The 20,998-nt window shown below is 49.8% G+C and overlaps 1 protein-coding gene across 13 annotated transcripts in view; it reads right to left on the bottom strand.

Annotated features, from left to right (window-relative positions):
* The window catches only part of TMEM8B (transmembrane protein 8B), a 33,276-nt gene that overhangs the window by 6,476 nt on the left and 5,802 nt on the right, over positions 1-20,998 (bottom strand). For 6 of the 13 annotated variants that reach the window (XM_021065841.2, XM_084988832.1, XM_005660231.4 and 3 more), the window contains 9 exons: positions 20,397-20,586; positions 19,794-20,001; positions 11,740-11,873; positions 11,149-11,417; positions 10,210-10,535; positions 7,108-7,201; positions 6,828-6,951; positions 6,592-6,734; positions 6,198-6,376 (listed from right to left, as the gene is read on the bottom strand). In XM_021065841.2, coding sequence (XP_020921500.1) covers positions 6,198-6,376; positions 6,592-6,734; positions 6,828-6,951; positions 7,108-7,201; positions 10,210-10,488 — 819 coding nt within the window. In that variant the 5' untranslated portion in view covers positions 10,489-10,535; positions 11,149-11,417; positions 11,740-11,873; positions 19,794-20,001; positions 20,397-20,586. Of the gene's footprint in view, positions 1-6,197; positions 6,377-6,591; positions 6,735-6,827; positions 6,952-7,107; positions 7,202-10,209; positions 10,536-11,148; positions 11,418-11,739; positions 11,874-12,367; positions 15,175-19,793; positions 20,002-20,192; positions 20,261-20,396; positions 20,587-20,998 lie in introns of those variants that run through there. The other 7 variants (XM_084988809.1, XM_084988800.1, XM_084988865.1 and 4 more) reach the window with 5 other exon arrangements.

Raw genomic sequence — 20,998 nt, 5'->3', positions numbered from 1 at the left:
ATTTATTTATTTATTTATTTTGTCTTTTTGCCATTTCTTGGGCCACTCCTGCAGCATATGGAGGCTCCCAGGCTAGGGGTCGAATTGGAGCCATAGCCACGGGCCTACATCAGAGCCACAGCAACGCAGGATCCGAGCCGCGTCTGCAACCTACACCACAGCTAACGGCAATGCCGGATCCTTAAGCCACTGAGCAAGGCCAGGGATCGAACCTGCAACCTCATGGTTCCTAGTCGGATTCATTAACCACTGAGCCACGACAGGAACTCCAGCAATATCTTTTTTGATCCATCCATCTCTTAGCATAATGAAAATAAACAAAAACAAACCTATGAGACCTACTTAAACTTAAAAGCTTTTGCATAACAAGGGAAACCATTACAAAAAATAAAAACCCATGGAGTGGGAGAAAATCTTTGCAAATGAAGTGACCAACGAGGGATTAATCTCTAAAATATACCATCTGGAGTTCCCATCGTGGCGCAGTGGTTAACGAATCCGACTAGGAACCATGAGGTTGCGGGTTCAGTCCCTGCCCTTGCTCGGTGGGTTAACCATCCGGCGTTGCCGTGAGCTGTGGTGTAGGTTGCAGACGCGGCTCGGATCCGGCATTGCTGTGGCTCTGGCGTAGGCCGGTGGCTACAGCTCCGATTCGACCCCTAGCCTGGGAACCTCCATATGCCGTGGGAGTGGCCCAAGAAATAGCAGATGGCCAAAAAGCACACGAAAAGATGCTCAACATCAATAATTATCGGAGACCTGCAAGTCAAAACTACAATGAGGTATCATCTCACACTAGTCAAAACGGCCAACACCAAAAAGTCTACAAACAATAGGAGTTCCTGTCATGGCACAGTGGAAACAAATCTAAGAACCATGAGGTTGCAGGTTCGATCCCTGGCCTTGCTCGGCAGGTTAAGGATTTGGTGTTACTGTGAGCCGTGGTGTAGGTCCCAGACACGGCTCAGGTCTGATGTGGCTCTGGCTGTGGCTGTGGCAGGCAGCTATAGCTGCAATTGGACCCTTAGCCTGGGAACCTCCATATGCCACAGGAGTGGCCCTAAAAAGCAAAAAAAAAAAAAAAAAGGCTACAAACAATAAATGCTGGAGAGGGTGTGGAGAAAAGGGAACCCTCCTATACTACTGGTGGGAATGCATATTAGACAACCACTATGGAGAAGAGTATGGAAGTTCCTTTAAAAACTCAATAGAGAACTACCACATGATCCCACAATCCTACTCCTGGGCATCTATCCAGAGAAAATGAAATTCGAAAAGATGCATGCACCCCAATGTTCACTGCAGCACTGTTTACAACAGCTGAGACATAGAAGCAACCTAGATGCCCATCGACAAACGAATGGATAAAGAAGATGTGGTACACATGTACAATGGAAGATTACTAGCAGTAAAGAACAAAATAATGCCATTTGCAGCAACATGGAAGGACCTAGAAATTATCATTCTAAGTGAAGTAAGTCAGATGGAGGAAGACAAATGCCATATGAGAGCACTAATATGTGGAATCCAATAAAAAATGATATAAAAGAGGAGTTCCTGTTGTGGCGCAGTGGTTAACGAATCCGATTAGGAACCAGGAGGTTGCGGGTTCAGTCCCTGCCCTTGCTCGGTGGGTTAACCATCCGGCGTTGCCGTGAGCTGTGGTGTAGGTTGCAGACGCGGCTCGGATCCCGCGTTGCTGTGGCTCTGGTGTAGGCTGGTGGCTACAGCTCCGATTCGACCCCTAGCCTGGGAACCTCCATGTGCCGAGGGAGCGGCCCAAGAAATAGCAACAACAACAACAACAACAAAAGACAAAAGACAAAAAAAAAAAATGATACAAAAGAACTCATTCACAAAAGAAACAAACTCAGATTTCAAGACCAAATTTAGGATTACTAGAGCGGAAATGTTGAGGGGAGGGATAAATTAGGAGGGTGGGATTAACATATACACACCACTATACATAAAATAATTAACAAGGACCTACTGTACAGCACCAAAAAATCTACTCAGTATTCTGTGACATCCTATTTAGGAAAAGAATCTGAGAAAGAATGGGTATATGTGTATGTATAACTGATTCACTTTGCTGTACACCTGAAACTAATATTGCAAGTCCACTATACTCCAATACCATTTTTTTAAAACCTGCAGTGTGTGGAATTCTCATTGAGGCTCAGAGGTAATGCACCCAACTAGTATCCATGAGGATGCAGGTCCAATTCCCTGGCCCCACTAAGTGGGTTAAAGATCCAACATTGCCAAGAGCTGTGGTTTAGGTTGCAGACATGCCTCGGATCTGGCATTGCTGTGGCTGTGGCTGGCAGCTGCAACCCCTAGCCTGGGAACTTCCATATGCCGTGGGTATGAGCCTAAAAAGAGAAGAAGAAGAAAAAAAAAAAAAAAAGCCTGCAGGGGAGGTGAACAACATGATCTACATTGCACCAATCCCGACCTAGTTACTGTCATCGCTGAATGTCCAAAAATGCCATCAGTAAGTCCATCACTAACTCCCTCACAAGGCACAGTTTGCTGGGGAAACCAGCCAAGGACCTATGGCAGCTTCTTTAACTGAAATTCCTCAACCTGGCAGAGAGAGCATCTTATCATCACATAGTCTAGGTATATATTTGTCTCTGCTGCTTGCAAGCCGTCAGCTGCTTTATTATTCATGGAGCAGAATCCATTAGCCATTGCCATGGCACCTATTCATCACCGTCTCTAACCAGGAGACACAATTTATAGTAGACAAAGTAAAGCAAATTGCTCACCACCCTAGATTTCACCAGTGTAACCATTTACCCATCACCTAGAAGCAACTGGCTCAACAGAATACTGGAATGGGCTACTGAAGGCTGAGTTACTTATACTGGTACCTGGGTGACTCTATCCTGAAAGTCTCTTACATGTTTGGCACACAGTATGTACTAAAAAAGTTTTAATTATCTTATATTTTATGCCATATATTCATGAGAGAATATTCCCACAGTAATAAACTTCCCCCATGCAAAACAATACATATAAACTATGTATCTAAATTTATACATAGAGAGAGCAGTATTATTGTCTCTCTGTAGATTGTGAACTAATTTTTAGATTAGTATTCCTTTTGTCATTAGCAATAAAAGGAAGTGGTAGAAATAACACAGGTTGAGAAATTTAAGAAATTCAGACTACAAACTGTCTTCTACTAGTATAATCTATTTTAACTTGATATGTTCCTCAGCTTTGGACATTATTTACAAGATAATTTTGGAAAATTACCCTAAATTGTTTTCTTTCGTGGAATTTTATATTTTTATAACTACATAGTTCATTGATGCTCCAAAGCAGAGTCTTCAGGCACAACAGAATTTAAAACCAGAGATGCAAATATACTCTCCATGCAAATACTGGAATATTAGCACTCAAGAAAGAATGAGATTTTTGCCTAGGGTTACTGAGAATTACTTGCAATGGTCTGAGGAATAGAAGAGGTAATGAGGAGGTGGGCTGGCAGCCAGGATCTCAGCCATCAGCAAGGAAGGCTGCAGGGCCCCACAATGTCAGCTCTGTCTGGGTCCTTGGGGATCCAATTATGAGGATTCCTGCAGCACTTCGAAGGATAGGTGGCTTCAATTGTATGGTCAGAGATGCACAACTACAATACTGCATATATTTTCTCTGAGATTTCTTGTGTTTGGTTTGGTTATATTTTCTGATCTTTTGATTGGCTCTTCTTTTAAGAATTTGAAAACTACTAAACTAAGGTTATAAGTGTCTCTATATACTCCAGGACTTCTGAGAAAGTGAGGTCAAGTTAGAAATATATCAATGTGCACTCACTGCCCAGGTGCAAGGGGACCATTACAGCAGCAATTACATGAGAGGGATCTGGAGTCAGGCTGAGTGAGAAGTTTGGTTCTACCACTCACCTCAGGCCTTAGGAAAAGTATTTAAACTTTCTTCATCTTTAAAAAAAAAAGAGAGAGAGAGAGGAGGAGTTCCCATCATGGCTCAGTGGTAAACGAATCTGACTGGGAACCGTGAGGTTGCAGGTTCAATCCCTGGCCTAGCTCAGTGGGTTAAGGATCCGGCATTGCTGTGAGCTGTGGTGTAGGCCAACGGCTACAGCTCCGATCAGACCCCTAGCCTGGGAACCTCCATTTGCCGAGGGAGCGGCCCTAAAAAAGGCAAAAAGGCAAATAAATAAATAAATAGAGTTCCCATAGTGGCTCAGTGGAAACAAATCTGACTAGCATCCATGAGGATGCAGGTTCCATCCCTGGCCTTGCTCAGTGGGTTAAAGATCTGGCGTTGCCCTGAGCTATGATTTAGGTTGTGGACATGGCTCAGGTCCTGCAGTGCTGTGATTGTGGCGTAGGCCAGAGGCTACAGCTCTGATTCAACCCCTAGCCTGGGAATCTACATATGCTGCAGGTATGGCCCTAAAAAGACCAAAAAATAAAAATAAACATATAAAATAAAGTATCTAAAAAGATATAATAATGGCAATACCTATCTATTATTATAGTGTTAAAAGGATGATTCACTGAGCTGGGTCTGACACACAGCATGTATGTTTTGCTATTTTTCAGTTATTGTGACCTGAGCTGTTCAACTATATACAAATCAAGTGCTGGATTTGTGGCCTGTTTTGCTTTGTTTTTAACATATTTTATATATTTACACTTTGCATTTTATTTATTTATATATATATATATATATTTTTTTTTTTTTTTTTTTTTTTTGCTTTTTAGGGCCACACATGCGGCATATAGACGTTCCAGGCAAGGTGTCAAACTGGAGCTGTAGCTGCCACCCTACACCACAGCCACAGCAATGCAGGATCTGAGCTGCGTCTGCAACCTATATCACAGCTCACAGCAACATCAGATCCTTAACACACTGACCAAAGCCAAGGTCTGAACCCGCATCCTCACGGATACTGGTTGGATTTGTTACTGCTGAACCACAATGGGAACTCCCACAACTTGCATTTTAAACTCCTGAAGAACAAAGCTTCCGTCTGCTCCCAGGCTCTGGAGAGGAACAGACATACTACTCCCAGGTGTAGACTATCCGGAATTTGAAGACAGGGAAGAAGATTGTCACCTACTGTGCAGGTGCTAATGCCTGCAATATGACCAGTGGGTGCTTAAATGGAGACTGCTTAGGAATGAAATAAGTGTAAACTAAATAAAGAAGGGGAGAGAAGGACAACAGAGAAGCAGCCTGGGAAAACTGGATCACACGTAGCTCTCCACTTTCACGCATGTGTGAAATGAACAGCAGTTAGAGCAGGACTTCAGGCAACACCTCAGAGACAGTATCTTCTCCTTGATCATTTGCTTATTGCCTTAAGCGGAAGCGCTGTATGTGGAAATCAAGGAGGCCACAGCAACTGAATGGGGAGATACCTTTTCACACCATGAGAAAGAACATGCTAAGGATGCAGAAATGCCCAGTACAATGGCAAGCATGAGCACAGCATAGCTGCCCTTACTCAGGAAGGAACATGATGAAAGCAAGGACTCCCCATGTAGAGATGTGGGTAAAAATGTAGAGTTCCTGCCTCCGTGCAGAGGAGAACATGGTGAAGGGGTAAATACAATTCCACATTGCAGGACAAGGTTTCTTGGCCAGTGAATTGAGGTAAAGTTCCCCTCGGCCCTTAGGGTAGGCGGGCAGGATATAGGATTTTTTCTTTTTCTTTTCTTTTTTTTTTTTTTTTTTTATGGCTGCACCCGCAGCATATGGAGGTTCCCAAGCTAGGGATCCAATCAGAACTGTAGCTGCCGGCTTACACCACAGCCATGCCAGATATGAGTTGCGTCTGCGACCTACACCACAGCTCACTGCAACACCGGATCCTTAACCCACTAAGTGAGGCCAGGGATCGAACCTGCGTTTCATGGATGCTAGTCAGATTCGTCTCCGCTGAGCCACAATGGGAACTCTACTGTTTGTTATCTTAGGTTGCAAACAGCCTTTTTCATTTATCCCAAAGTGCCTTAGAAAAATTACCATGATGTATGCATGCCGTGATATGAAAAGGTGGGGAAGCCCTGCTGCAGAAGACACTGTGAAGAGGAGACATCCTCACACCACGAAGGTGTGGACATCTCCCAAACCAGGAGGCCGGGGTGAAGAATGTAGACCCTCACCCACTACCAAGGAGAAGGACTCATGAAGACACAGATGCCACCGCGTACCGTGGAGAAGAACATGGTGAAGGTGTAGACTGCCGCTTCCAGCACATATCGGCTCCGAATGGCCAGGACCACAGGTGGCAAAAACATGAGGTTGCTCAGGCAGAGCAGCAGTGTGGACAGCAGCTGGAATCCATACGTGAGCGCATCCGCACTGTCGGTGCAGCCCCAGCCCCGCCACCCTGCGGGCGGGACGGGGCACAAGTGGAAGAGGACACAAAGCAGCCAGAGGTTCAGCCGATCCCTCTGCTGGCGGCCTCTGGCCCAGACCGACGCCGCTGCCAGTGAAGGGTGGTCCCACCCTGACTCCGCCCCCTTCGCTCCAAACCCGGCTCCACAGGTTGCTGCCTCCCTCCGGACCGCCGGGTGGGCTGCCTCGCCAGCCCAGCCTGCTCACCGGCTTTGCACTCGCAGGCCGCGTACAGGTAGTTATGCGTGCGCAGCAGCTTGCACTGGCCGTAGGGCCCGCAGTCATCCACGCACGGGGACAGGAAGGTGCGCAGCCGCACCTCAGCCGTGGCGTTCCGGCACCGCACAAACCTACACACAAACTGGCGTCACCTGGGCCCCTGGTGCATCCCATCCCGCCCTGTCCCGCCCTGCTCCGCCCACCGAGGCCCCGCCCCCGCTCACCGAGGCCCCACCCCACACAGCGAGCGCAGCGTCAAGAACCAGGTCCCCGTTTGAGGGAATGGGATTCGCAGCCTAGCCACTCTGGAGGTGGCGCTGACCGTGAGAAGGAAGCCGGCCAGGGACTCTGAGGGGAGAACGGAGGGGTCAGTGCGGGGTCGGGACCTAAAGAACCCTCACCCGCCTGCCCCAATTCCCAAGCGCCCTGGCCCAGCCTTTCTCCAAACCCTGACCCCTGCCCCAGACATCCAGCCCCCTCCCCTTCTCCAGCTCCTCACCCCACCTTTAGAACAGGTCACTGCTGCATCCCCCAGACTCAGGGGCACCTCGTGAGTTAGGCATCCGAACACTGTCACATTTTCCTGATGCAGGGAGCTCTGGGCAGAACAGGTGTAAAGATGAGGTGATCACACCCTCCAGATCCCCCCACCATCACCCCAGACTCCTACCTCTCTTAACCCCTCCTGGCCCTCAGAGGACACTCCATTCCTGCAGGTGCTCTCCACACCAAAACACCTTCCCCCCTCCTTCTTACAAACTGAAAAACTGGGAAACACCAGATCTTCCACAGCAGAGATCCTTCAAAGACTGAAGAGAAGGCAAGGCCACTTCTGAATTCTTTCTTTGGGCAGAACTGCTTATATTCTGTCCAGGCAATTCAGTCCTATCTAACTTGGTAGGGGGAAGGAGAGGAGCACTGTGGGTGGATGTAGAAATTAGTTGTGAACAAAGGTAACTGTTAAGTTTTTTCAGTCCTCTTCACACCTTCACCTGGGCCTGAAGGTGAGAGGAGTGTAAAGAAATGCACTCTTCTCAGGTGAAATGATCCTAGGTACAGAACAATGGTAGTAGAATGCCTGTGGGATTAAATGTAGCAACCTAGCTGGGATTAAAAGAAACCAATAGCCACAGGAGGAAAGGGAAAGGGATGTCCGGGGCGGGGGCGGGGGGGGGGGAGAAAGGTAACAAGACACCATAAATTCATCTCATTCAAGAAGGATTTGAGGCAGCTTATTAAGTACATATAATTGGATAGGAAAATAAAGTCTGTCACCAGATGTGGGCCACGTATATGATGCTGACTTCCAAGCAACCAAGGCAAAGAAGGAAACATAGTGAGTTACCAGATTTGTGAGTCCGCAGAGCAAAAGTTAATCAGTCTCAGAAGCACTGCACCCAAAGGGGGGGCTCACAGTTAACTTCACATCAAAGAAGCACTATGTGCTGCCCTGCCTCCTGCCCTTTGCTGAGAGAGTGAATTTCATATAAGTTCTTCATAACTTCCCTCAATGCAAGTTTAGGGCAAGATGCCAAAGCATTATTCAGCAAAAGCCATTCTGGTGGGAGCCAAAGAAAAAACTGCCCTCTAGGTATGCAGTTTTCTGATCCAAATGTCCAGTTCCTGATCCAAGTGAAAGAAATCAAAATACTTGGGGGGAAAGATCAGAGTAGACATGCCAATATACCTTTTAGAATAAATATAACAGAGCATCTGAGGTGTTTAGCAGTGTCACAGCACGCAGATGGCTGGAGTGTAAGCAGATACCCTTCAGAGAAAATGGACAAGACTGCAGAGAGGGACAGGGACAGGGCAAGGCAGCTGGGGGTCTGGGTCTCTCCTCTCAGGATACTGAGGAAGACCAAGTAAGGATAGGGCTGGTCTCTGACATAGGCTCTACAAGGTCAAATCAAGACTTCAAGGTCAAATCAAGGCTTCATTGTCGTTGCCCAAAAGCATGGCAATAAGCAAATATAAAATATACACAGTCTTAGCCAGAATTTGAGTATGAAAATAAGGAACATCCTGAGGTTGAACAATCAGCTCTGTCCTGACCAGCAGGACCACTAGAAACTTCTGAGTCATGTCCCATAAAATACCACCTCAAGCCACAGAACAGGTCTTAGATGGGCTGATAGGAAAATGGTCCCTGCCCTAGAGCTGGGGATTAGCAGAGTTAAAAGGGTTCTTGGCTGAGGGAACAGGAGATAAAGTATTAGATCCACGCCAACCCAAGACAGTTGCCAATGAACTGACACAAGGCTCTGCCCTTAGCCCAGTCTTATTCAGTGCTAAAAATAATAACTAAGAGGTATACAGAAGGCTAGCTTTTCAAGGGTATGAATTACACGAAGTAGTGAAGACCCAAGATCCAAACCAATGTTAGGCAACGCCTCAAAGATGGACATAAATTCTTCCACTCAGATTAAAAAGTGTACTGCAAAAAATACGAGATAGGAGTTGGCAGCAGTTCATATGAACCAAGACGAGGGCATGAAAATGTGCATGCTCCTTAGTTACAACTAGATAAACACAGCAGTTAATGTGGATAAGGACTAGGAGACATATACCAAAAAGCTAAGCAGCTGTGTTACAGGGATATCTTCCTCTATTTTCCAAAGCTTTTATATGTGATCCTGCTATTCAGATAATAAAAAAAAGGAAATGTATACAAATGTTTTGAAGGAAAAAAGGAAGACAAGGAAAAAGATCCAGAGGCCTTTGTTCACCGTAAGCCTCAGGTGATCCTCACAGGGTGAGGCAACAGCTGAAAGAGGTCACTTGATCTCAGGCTGCACAAACGCTGCCTCCCACCTGGCTCAGACCACCTCAAATCATTCATTTCAGTGGCATGATGACCAGAAGTATGACCAGAGGAGACAGCGGAGGCTGAGAAGTCTAAGACGCTGAGGTTGTTCAGCTTTGGTGAGGTTGAGAGGCATCTGAAAAACGCTGCTAAAACTGGAAAGGGATCCAACAAATGTACCACACTTAATGCAAGATGTGAGTAATAGGGGAAACTGTGGGGAAAGAGGGGAACTCTCTGTACTTTCCTCAATTTTCTGTGAGCCTAAAGCTGCTCTAAAAAATAAAGTCTATTAATTTGAAGGGGAAAAAAAAATAAAGGACAAGGGTAGACTTCTGGATATAGCTTCTGAGGCAAAGCAAAGATTAGTGGGTAAAAATCATGGAGGCAGACTGATGGAATGCCAAGAATGCCTCTAGCGATCGGAGTTGAATAAATACGATTCCATGGCCTCAAGAGGTGGTAAGCTCCCCATCATAGGAGATACACAAGAAAAAGTGAATACCTGCCATAGAGAGGTGCCCTTAGTGAGTGGCAGGCAAGCCTATAAAACTGCAAAAGTCGGGACCACTCTGAGCTGCCCTGGCTGACCCAGCCCATTTGTAGTAAATACTCAGGGCATGTTTGTTGACCAGAAGTGGGCTGAGGCACGGTCTCTAACCATAAAACTGGGTGAAAGCAACCTGGATAGGCTTCCTGGAGGAGGCAAGGGCCCCTTCACCCCTGACACCTTCTGCTTTGGGTTCCCTCATAGGGCAACCCCCACCCCCGCCCACCTCCCCGCTCTCCACATAGAGTACCACATTGAGCTGGAGCTCCAGGCTGAGGACGCCTCCGCTGTCCAGCACTGGCAGCAGCCTCAGGGCAAACACGGCTGGGCGCTCAGGGGGAAGGGCCACACTGGGGCCAAAGAAGATGTAGAAATGGACGGAGAAGGTGTCCAGCTCATTGCGCAGCGTCGGGCGCACTGGCCAGCAGTGCTCGGGTGGGGATGTGGCCCCAGGCCCCTCGGCAGGGGCCCCGAGGGATGGCGGCTCTGGGGGCAGCGGCTGGTTGCCCAGCGACTGGGGCATGTTCATGGCAGCTCCAGGGACCAAGGCACGGGACAGGCTGGGCTGTGGGCACTCTGTGGGGCAGAGGGAATCAGAGCTGGCGCCTGCTGCCATCACAGCCCTGCGGCACCCCCACAAACCAGATCTGAGCCACACAGGATTTAACAAAGGGTGAGGAGGGTGAGAACTAGAATCAAACATCCCTTTGGAGGCTTGCATCTAAAGTCACAGGACAGGGTCCAGAGGCTTCCTAAGCGGTCATAGCTAATGGAATGTCACATTGGAGGGACCCAAAGGACCTTTGCTTTCTCCCAAAGGGCAGTGAGGACACTGCTGAAACAGATGATGGGCCCTCTCACTGACTTGCAAGGGCTTTGGCAAGGACCATGTCCCAGAGGTCCAAGCTGTCCCTGCCTATACCCAGACACTGAAACAGAGATTAGATCAAGGAGAGTAAGGAGGTCCCTTAGTTAGCCCCAAGTCAGGCACCAAAAAAGGACCTGAAGGCCTTCCAATGACTTACAGCACCAAGGGAGAGGGCTTTGGGGTAAGGAGCCTGGTGGCATGGGAGAGGTCAGAGGGATAGGGCCAAGGACCAGTGAACACAGCCACCATGCCTGCTGCCTCTTCCTACCCACAGATATTGGCACAGGCCGGGTGGCTGGGGCAGGTGTGGGGGCTTCTGACCTTGCAACCGCACACACAGCTGGAAGCGGATGGTCCTGCCCGGGCCCCGGGATGGTGTCTCCACGCGCACGTAGACCCAGTGCCCCCAGGGGGGCAGAGCCAGCTCCAGCTGGCATACTGAGGCACCTCCGCAGGCCACAGAGCTTGAGTTGTGCAGGGGTGGGGCCTTGGGACGTAGGCGCAGTGTCAGGGGGCAAGCGGGTGCCCCTCGGCCCCCCACACACACCAGCTGTGCTGAAACCCTGTAAGTGAAGCTGGGCACAAAGACCCTGGGCAGAGGGGAGGTTGGGGATAAGAAAACAGGGTACAGAGAGGTGAGAGGGACACAACACAGGGAGACACTGGGAAGAAGGGGTCACGGAGGGGTTGGGGGGACACAGAACAGGAGACCTTTCCAGGTCTCCCCCTCTGTGCTGGGAGAGAGACAGATGGGGAGCCATCCTGGGGGCCCTGGGTGGCCCAGCAGTCCAGGTTAGCCAGAAGGAGGCACGGGCAGCAGGAAGGTTGAGAAGCCAAGAGAACCTTGTTCCCTTTTGGAGGTCAGGGGAGGAAGATGCGAAGGGCCCAGTTTGGGGGTTGTATTGGACTTACTTGTACAGGGCTGAGCGATTGTGGGGGGAGAGGGTTTGCTCTGAGGGTCGCCCAGGCACCAGCACGGCAACATCCAGCAAACGCCGGACAATCAGCTGCGGTTGAAGGAGGTACTGACACTCATCCTGGAGACCCTGAGACAAAAGCGGGGTGGTAGGAGGGGAGAGAGAGTAAGGTGCTCCTAAAGCAAGGCAACCAGCCCCCTGCGGCGGGGGGCGAACCTCCTCTGGCCCTCCTGCTTCTGGGGCTACGACTGTGGTCTCTCTAAGCTCTGGGTCCTTCCTAAGTCTGCGGGATCTGCTGTGACCCTCAGCACTGGCTGAGGTTTGAGCCCCCTCCTGACAATCAGACCCTGCCTGCCCCCTCCTCCAATCCAACCCCTCCTCCCCAAGCATTCCCACACAGCCCCTTGAGATAAGTTCAAACCACTCCATTCCCCCACCAAGCCCTTAGGAACATAGGGCCCTCTTAGTGCACTCTTTGGGCTCTGGAAAGCTCCTCAAAGGCCTCCAGTCCAAACTTCCCCCCTTCCCCAACCGGAATCTTTAATTTCTTTTTTTTTTTTTTTTTTTTTTTTTTTTTTTTTTTTAAAGACTGTCTTTTCTCTTTTTATTTTTTGTCTTTTTACCTTTTTTAGGGCTGCTCCCATGGCATATGGAGGTTCCTAGGCTAGGGGTCCAATCGGAGCTGTAGACACTGGCCTACACCACAGCCATAGCAACACCAGATCTGAGCTGCATCTGCGACCTACACCACGGCTCACGCAACGCCGGATCCTTAACCCACTGAGCAAGGCCAGGGATCGAACCCGCAACCTCATGGTTCCTAGTCGGATTCATTAACCACTGAGCCACAATGGGAACTCCCTTTAATTTATTTTATTCTCCACCTGCCTCCCCCCAAGTGCTGGTCCAGCCTCTGCTTTAAGACCCCCCAGGGAAGAGCCACTCTACTTCCAGGCAACCTCCAGACTACAGGCACCTTGAGAACAGGAACCTGGTCTTATTTGCCGTCCCCCAGACACAGAACCTAATGTAAAGTGCCATCTCACAGATGAATGAGTGAATAAAGGAATCAACCCAGCTGGAGGCAGCTCGGACCTTTATGAAGTCAAAACCTATCTTCTGTCTCCCCTCCCATGGCTCCGCCTCAGGGACCCACAGATACATCTGTCTGCTCCTTCTGCCTCAGTCTGGGTTTCTTCTGTCACTGGAGGAGAAGAGCCACATCTCCCTGAGCTGTTCTTCTGGATGAATCCCTAAGGCTCTCTACTCAGGTGACACGACCCGGCCCAGGCAGCCACAGCATCTCCAGGGAGATGGTCCAGCATCTCCAGAGTTCTGGTTCCTCTTCTGCAGCATCTGCAGCTCTCTGGGCCCTCAATCCTATCAGTCCAGAGGTGGGGGGGATCCTGATTAGGCTTTCCTCATCTTCAGAACAAATGGCCTTATGCTGGCCCAGTAAACTAGAGCCACTGTTCATTTATGTAGCTATGCTGACCAAGATATACCATCAGCCTTGTTCTGGGACAAGAATTTTAGGCTCTGACATCCCACGAGTTCCATGGCATGGAACCAGCCAGCTAAGGAGGCCCTGACTGATGCCAGGCAGAAAATCTCATCATCCTCTGCCTGGAATTCTTCTGTGCCTTTTGCATCACTATGTCCCCAATGCAAGCACACCACCTGCTACACACTAGGTGCCAGAAAATATTGGCTGAGTTAAAGAATGGGTGTCAAGGGGAGTTCTATTGTGGCGCAGTAGGTTAAGGATCCAGTGTTAACAATGCAGCAGCTTGGGTTGCTGCTGTGGCATGGGTTCAATCCCTGGCCGGAGAACTTCCACATGCACAGGTGTGGCGTGCTCACATGAAAAAGAATGGGTGTCACAAACAGGGTCCTTTCAGAGAGCTCCTGATCCCACCTCGTTGCTGAGAGACCTCCATCCCTGATATCCAAAGCAGATGTCCCTCATCTTTGGTGTCAAACCCTAAGGACCAGAAATACTCTCACAAGTCATTTCATTGACACCACTTCCTGAGGCAGGAATCACCACCACAATAATCTTGTGGTGAATGAGCCCCAAGGATGGGAACTTGCACTCAAGGGGTGGCCCATTTCCTTAGTAGATGGTCCAGAGGGAAGAAACCATTTGCTCCATGTTTTGCTTGCTGTTGGCCCATCTAAAGGACCAGTGGACATGACTTCTGTGGTTAGGATGTGGTCCTTCCTTAAACCGTGTAACATGCATGTCCAACACCTCCTTGTTGTGAAGGGAAGCATTCAGTCAGTGCAGACCACGCAAGGTGCAGAAACCATCACCTGTAATGTGGCCACAGAAAAGGCACCAGACAGCAGGTTCTCAAGAGCTGCCGAGGCAGAAACCAAGTGAGAGAATCCAAACTCAGTCAGTGTCAGTGGTCATGGAAGGAACAGGCCAAAGCAAGAAAGCTTGAGAAGTCAGGACGGCCAAAAGGGAGACGTGGAGCAAGAAACGCTCTGAAAGAAGCTAGAACAGAAGCTTAGTCCTAGACCGTCATAGTATGGGTAGGCTGGGTTTCTTGAGAAAGGCCTGATCAGGACGGCCAGTGCCAGGCTCTGGATGAGGCTTACAGACTGAAGATGCCCAAAGACACGTGGCCTTCTCAGTGAGAATATTCCAGGACTGACACAGCCCCGGCCCACAGTCAGCCAGCACAAATCAACATGGAAGTACACAAGTGCTGGACAGATGGCAGAGGGTAAGCGTGGAAGCAGGGAGACCACTTGGAAGGCTCCTGTCCAGCAGGAGGTCCAGCAGGAGGCTGAGGGAAGGCGTGCTAAGAGTGGAAACAGCAGTAGATGCATCAGGGCATGCTTTAGAAGTAGAGTCAATGAGACTTTCTCCTTGTGGACTGGTTGTGGGGAAATGTGGGGAAAAGAAGAATCAAGTATGATGCTTAAATCTGGGGCTCGAGCAACTGGTGAATGGCAGTGCCATTTACTGAGCAGAAGACCCCAAAGGCTTCGGCAGGGAGAAATGAAATAGGAATTAAAGAGATTTTTACTGTTGGCTTTGTTTGGAGAGATACTTGCTAAGTTTGAGAGAGGTCTTAGACATTCAAGTGGAGATGTCAAGTAAGCTGTTGGATATAAAGTCTGAGATTCAAAGACACTAGAACTTGCTCAAGACACTCGGAAGACATGAACTTACAGTTATGCTGGAGATGCCTAGCAAGAGAATGGAGAAATGTCCCAGGACCAGGCTTTGGGGCACCACAACACAAATAGATCAAGCAGAGGAGAAGCCAGGAAGGGAGGCAGAGGAGTGGGCAGTGGGCGGGAGGAAAACCAGGACAGTCGTGTCAAGTCACAAAGGTCAAGGGGAGAACATGAGTGAAGAAGGAAAGGGTAAGATAAGGAACTAGGTAATAGATAGTTACTAGATAACTCTGGAGAGGGCACATGGGGACTGAAAGGGGACAAAGGGAAGAGAAAGACTTACTTTTCACTGTATGCCTTTTGTACCTTTCGAATGTTGTACCAGCTGCATATATTACCTATTTGAAATATAAATAAAATGATTTAGAAGGAAGAAGAAGAGCCGATGGAAGACTGTTAGCAGATTTTAACCACTTCAGCTGAGATACTGACCCACGCTTGGTCCTGGCTGGTGGATTCAACTAAATCCTCTCTTCTGCACAGCCTGCTTCCTGCTTTCCTTACCATTGTTTTCATCATTTTACCTGATCTCATTTACTTTCAAATCTTGAAGCTGGGAAGAGGAAGCATTAGAGGCGAACTGTGCCCCAGGGATTTGCAGAACTTGCCCTACTAAGCCATCTGGCACCAGATGTTACCCACAACGCAAAAGTCAGCCCTTCAGGGAAGACTGGCAGCTGGACACCACAGGATGAACACAGGCTCCAACACAGGAAAGGCAGGGAGATGGAGGACACAGGTCAAGACAGAAGAGGTTGATAGGAAGCAGGGGAAAAAGAAAGGAAGAGAAACGAGATCAGTTTTAGACAACATGAGTTTGAGAAGATGGTAGAAGAAGGGCAGCAAGAATTTGCCAATCCACACCATGAGCCAGGCTCTGTGCTGGGTGCTAGGAATACAGTAGTGAATACTGTATTTTATTTTTTCTTTTTTTGCCCCCCCCTCCCCCCCGGCAGCATATGGAGTTCCTGGGCCAGGGATCAGATCCGAACCCTCTGCCAGAGCTGCGGCAGCACTGGATCCTTAATCCACTGTGCTGGGCTGGGATCAAATCTCCATCCCAGTGCTCCAGAGACACTGCCCAGCTTATTGTGCCACAGAGGGAACTCCAAAGACTGTACTTTTTTAAACCTACATTTTTAATAGATTTTTCTTTTAATTTGGAGCTGGAATAAGTGGCAGAAGGGAGAAGCCCAGCACTTTACCCCTCTTCTAGCAGCCACCTAAGGGGAGGGTTTGGGGAAGGGCATTCAACCAAGCCCCATAACTTTTAAGTTACTAAGAGGTGTGGGTATAGTCAACCTCAAGCTTGAAGAGGGTGGAGTCAGGAGGATGGGGGAACCCAGAACCTAGGATGAGAATAAAGGCAAATGCCCTGTTGGGGGAGGTTAGGACACTTCTCAGAGGGCAGCAGAAGTATGGGACCGGAGCTCAGGAGAGTGGCCTGAACAGGTTAAGTCACTTCCCTTTCACAACCTCTTAAGGCTCCCAGGAGTTCCTATCGTGGCTCAGTGGTTAACGAACCCAACTAGTATTCATGAGGATGCAGATTCCATCCCTGGCCTCGCTCAGTGGGTTGGGGATCCAGAGTTGCCATGAGCTGTGGTGCAGGTCACAGACACAGCTCCGATCCTGCTTTGTGGTGGCTGTGGTGTAGGCTGGCAGCTGCAGCTCTGATTGGACGCCTAGCCTGGGAACTTCCATGTGCTCCAGGTGTGGCCTGAAAAAGAAAGAAAAAGAAAAAAAAGAAAAAACCACTTAAGGCTCCCTATCACTGTCAGGCGAAGTTTGAACTTCTAGGCCCTTCATGATCTGGCCTCTGTCAGCTCCCTCCCTAGCCCCAACTGCCTGACACAGAACCACTTCAGCTCTCCCTTCTTCAGCCCATGCTCTTCCCACCACCTGGAATGCCCTTCCCTGCTTCTTAACATCAGCCTCATTTCATAACTGTTTCCTGAAACCACCTCTCCACCACACTAGCAAGCTGAGTTATCCACCTCTCCTTTGTCCTCTTAAAATATCTCCTGTGTTGGAGTTCCCTCTTGATACAATGAGTTAAGGATCCAGTGTTGTCACTGCTGTGACTGGTGGCGCTGTGGTGTGAGTTCAATCCCTGGCCCAGAAACTTATGCATGCTGCAGATGTGGCCAAAAAAAAAGATCTCCTGTATCTCCCTAATATACATCTTATTTATCTGTGTCTCTAGCATCCAACCCAAGGCCTGGGCTAACCCAAGTGCTCGAAGACTAAGATCTAAAGGGAGGTCTGAGTTCCTCCCCCAGACTGAGGAGCAGTGCTACCGTCTTATTGCTGGGACCCTCCAGTTCCCACCCAAGGTATCCCTGAACCCACACAGCTTCCTGTGTTGTTCAAACCTCACCAAGGTCAGGGACATAATAGGAGGAAGAGGCAGGCTGAGAAGACAGAGCCCTGGAGAAACGCGCTGGACAATCCACCCACAGGTTTGAGTCTAGGGAATTAACCAGAGGACTGAAGAATCCTTAGAGGACCATATAAGATTCCAAAAGGTAGTCAAATACTTAGAGGAACCACAAAGAAGACTACTGCCCCCAAGCCCCAGAAAAGGGCTGACTGGAGAGCTATGTCTCTCATGGGGCCCACTCACAGCTGCCACTCGCAGGCCAAGTCGTTAACTGCCCTCGCCACTCTAATCTCACCATACCCTGCCCATCTCTGCTGCTAGGACTTCAGCTTGCAGTTCTAAGTTCCCCAGGCCCCACTCACTATATCTAGGTGCAAATGGGCATGTCAAACCGGGTTCTGACCTCTCCTAACCAGGCTTCAGCTCCCATAATCCCAGCCCAGGCCTAGATGTCAGGTTCTTCCTGTTCAATCGAAAAGGTTTCTGGGAGTTCCTGTCATGGTGCAGAAGAAACGAATCCAACTAAGAACCATGAGGCTGCAGGTTTGACCCCTGGCCTCGCTCAGTGGGTTATGGATCTGGCGTTGCTGTGAGCTGTGGTGTAGGTTGCAGACATGGCTCAGATCTGGCGTTGCTGTGGCTATGGTGCAGGCCGGCAGCTGTAGCTCTGATTTGAACTCTAGCCTGGGAATCTCCATATGCCGCAGGTGCAGCCCTAAAAACACAGGAAAAAAAAAAAAAGGTTTCTGGATAACTAAAGCAGGACTTCAGAAGGGTCTTCTGTGTCAGTTCTCATGGAGAGAGTCAAGGATCGGAGCTGGGATCAGGAACAGGCTCTTTGAGATCTGGCCAAAGACCTAAGACTTCCCTCCTATCAGAAGATCCCTTGGGGAGTTCCCGTCGTGGCACAGTGGTTAACGAATCCGACTAGGAACCATGAAGTTGTGGGTTCGGTCCCTGCCCTTGCTCAGTGAGTTAACGATCCGGCGTTGCCATGAGCTGTGGTGTAGGTTGCAGACGCAGCTCGGATCCCGCGTTGCTGTGGCCCTGGCATAGGCTGGTGGCTACAGCTCCGACTGGACCCCTAGCCTGGGAACCTCCATATGCCGCGGGAATGACCCAAGAAATAGCAAAAAGACAAAAAGACAAAAAAAAAAAAAAAAAAAGAAGAAGATCCCTTGGTTCTGATGGGAGTCAAGAACCTAGAACCCAAAGCCACTTCCAGCCAAGTTCCCAACATGCTCTCACCCAGAGGGCTCCCGGGCCTGGACAGGAAGTTCTCCTAAACATCACTCAGGAAAAACTGGCCTATCACTGAGGCCTCAAGACACGACATCAACCCAAGTTCCCATCTCTGACGACAGCAGTGCCCGTACACTTGCCCCTGTGTAATTCTCAGCTCATTCGAAAGCATTACAGCACCTCTTAACGCTGGGCTACAGCAAGAGGAGGAGAGTGGCGTCTGACACAGTCCAGGGCCACTGCCCTCAAGGAACTCACCCTGGAGAGGGAGATCTGGGTCAAATCTTCACCTGACTGGGGGTTTCTGCCCTTCCCAGTTCTCAATGGCCAAACTCCACCAAGTTTCTTGTTCTTCATGTCTTGTTCTTTAAATCCTGCTCAGCTCACATTCAGTCCTTCACCCTTACTGCTGGCCCCACACACAGGGTCATCCCATTCTGACACAGCCACCTCATCGCCCCCTCCCTTCCCACCAATGACAGGAGTAAGAAACCTTTAGATCCTGTCTCTATAATAAAGGGGTCTAGGCTGCCCAGTACCTGGGAGTGGCAGGAAAACTCTGCAGCATGTCCTTCCCCTCCAAACCAGAACGGAGGGGGAGCTTGACCTGGACCCTAAAACACTTGAGACGTTAACAACCTCTGCTCTGTGAAATCACAGCTGATGTTTGGATACAGTCAGGTTGGAAACCAGTTGCTTAAAGCCTCCTTTTAACACTCTCCTGCCCAGGAGTGTTCTCTTGCCATCTTCCAAAGATATAGGAAGCTGAAATTAGGACAGAAGAGGAATGTATTCCCCCCCAGATGGACTAAGGTCTGGGCTGCAGCCTACAAGAGTCCACAGGGCTATTACCAACCAGGACATAGAACAAGACTAGTCCTGGGTTTGTGCCGTAGCATCTGACAGTCCCTGGCTGGCTTCTGATCACCTCAATTCACCCTGCACCTTACAACAGGGAAAGCCACCACTCCCCAGGGCTGAGGCTTCTGACTGCAGACTCTAGACTCTCCCACCAGCTTACCTGGACCCACCATGTCCTCCTAAGGCTCCCAAATGGCCTCCTTCAGATCACAGTCTCTAGCCCACCAGGAGATCTGCTGACCTCTAGCTACGCCCCACCCCCATCACCCTGGTGCTGTTGCCCACCCTGGCACAAGGCTGATGTGCCAGGTAGCCCAGAGATAGAGAAGCAGCTCTGACCCCTCCTGCCCCGGACCGCATCAACCCACCTTGACAGAGATGTGGCCATGGGCCTGGGGAAGGTGGGCAGCCAAGAACCAGTCCCCAGGTAAGGGGCTGCTGACGTTAAAGATGCCAGAGGTGCGATTGGGCAGAGTCCAGCTGAGGGTCAGTGAGAAAACCCCAGGCACAGCCGTGTCCCCTGGAAAGTGTGTGTGCAGGGGGTTGATGACAGGCGGTGCCCCAGACCGGAAATACCTGGGCGACCAGAAGGGAGGAAAAAAAGGCAAGCAGGTAATGGGGCGGGAAACAGGAAAGAGGAAAAAGAAAGGAGAACTGTCACTCACTGCCAGGAAAACCAGTGGATTCCTTACACTGACCCACACGACAAAGTGGTTGCAGGCCAGGGGTCAGAACGTAAGGGGCAAATGGTCAGCCCAGGCACTCACACAGTCACACAGCAGTCAGGAAGGGTCAGCAGACAGACGCCGAGGCCCTCAGGCAGGCACGCTGCAATCTGATCAAGGGTCAGGGGTCACGGTCAGGAGGTCAGCTTAGAGAGTCATCAAGTTACATTTTAGTTGGGAACGTGGCCTGGGGTTGCAAGCGGGGGGCAGGGGGGGGGCAGTCAGGAGGTTAACTCAGACACTCACACGGTCACACTTTGGTCTGGGCAGTGGTCCCCAAAGGTGCCCCCCTGCTCTTTGAAGATGATGAGGTTCCACACAGCCAGGAACGTGTCTTCGGGAACATGGAAGTGGAAGAGCTCAGTGCTGGCAAAGGAGCGGAAGGGACTCAGCTTGCGGGGTGAGCAGGTGGAGTAGTCAGTCAGGAAGAGGCCTCCTGGGGAGCAGGCGGAAGAGAAAGGAGCGAAGTAGGACAGGCCATTTCCAGTAAGCCCCGGGCACACCAATCTGCCTCCCTGCAGCACCAACTCAACAAATGCTCTCCTCTGAGCCAGAAACTGGGTCTCAAGCTGCCCGCGTGGTCTGCTTTCATCCTTACAATGACCTTGGGGGAAAATGACCTCTTTTTACAGATAAGGAAACTGAGGCTCAAACCTAGACTCAACTGAGGCTTCAAACCTAGATCTGTTTAAACCTAAAACCAGGACCTTTATAGACCCCACAGCTGGCCCCCTCTTAGGAGCCACTGCTCTCCTCTCAGCAAGCCCAACAGCACAGAGGTGTGGAGTGGATGGTGTGTGTGCGGATGTGCTGGCTGGCGTGGGCTCTCAGGCATCCAAGCCGCCTGG

This window comes from Sus scrofa, chromosome 1 (genome assembly GCF_054392235.1).
Source record: "Sus scrofa isolate SSC_HxYL_T2T_F1_AM1 chromosome 1, Sscrofa_HxYL_maternal_Yorkshire_Landrace_v2.0, whole genome shotgun sequence".
Classification (NCBI taxonomy): domain Eukaryota; kingdom Metazoa; phylum Chordata; class Mammalia; order Artiodactyla; family Suidae; genus Sus; species Sus scrofa.
This window is presented reverse-complemented; position numbering and strand designations above follow the sequence as displayed.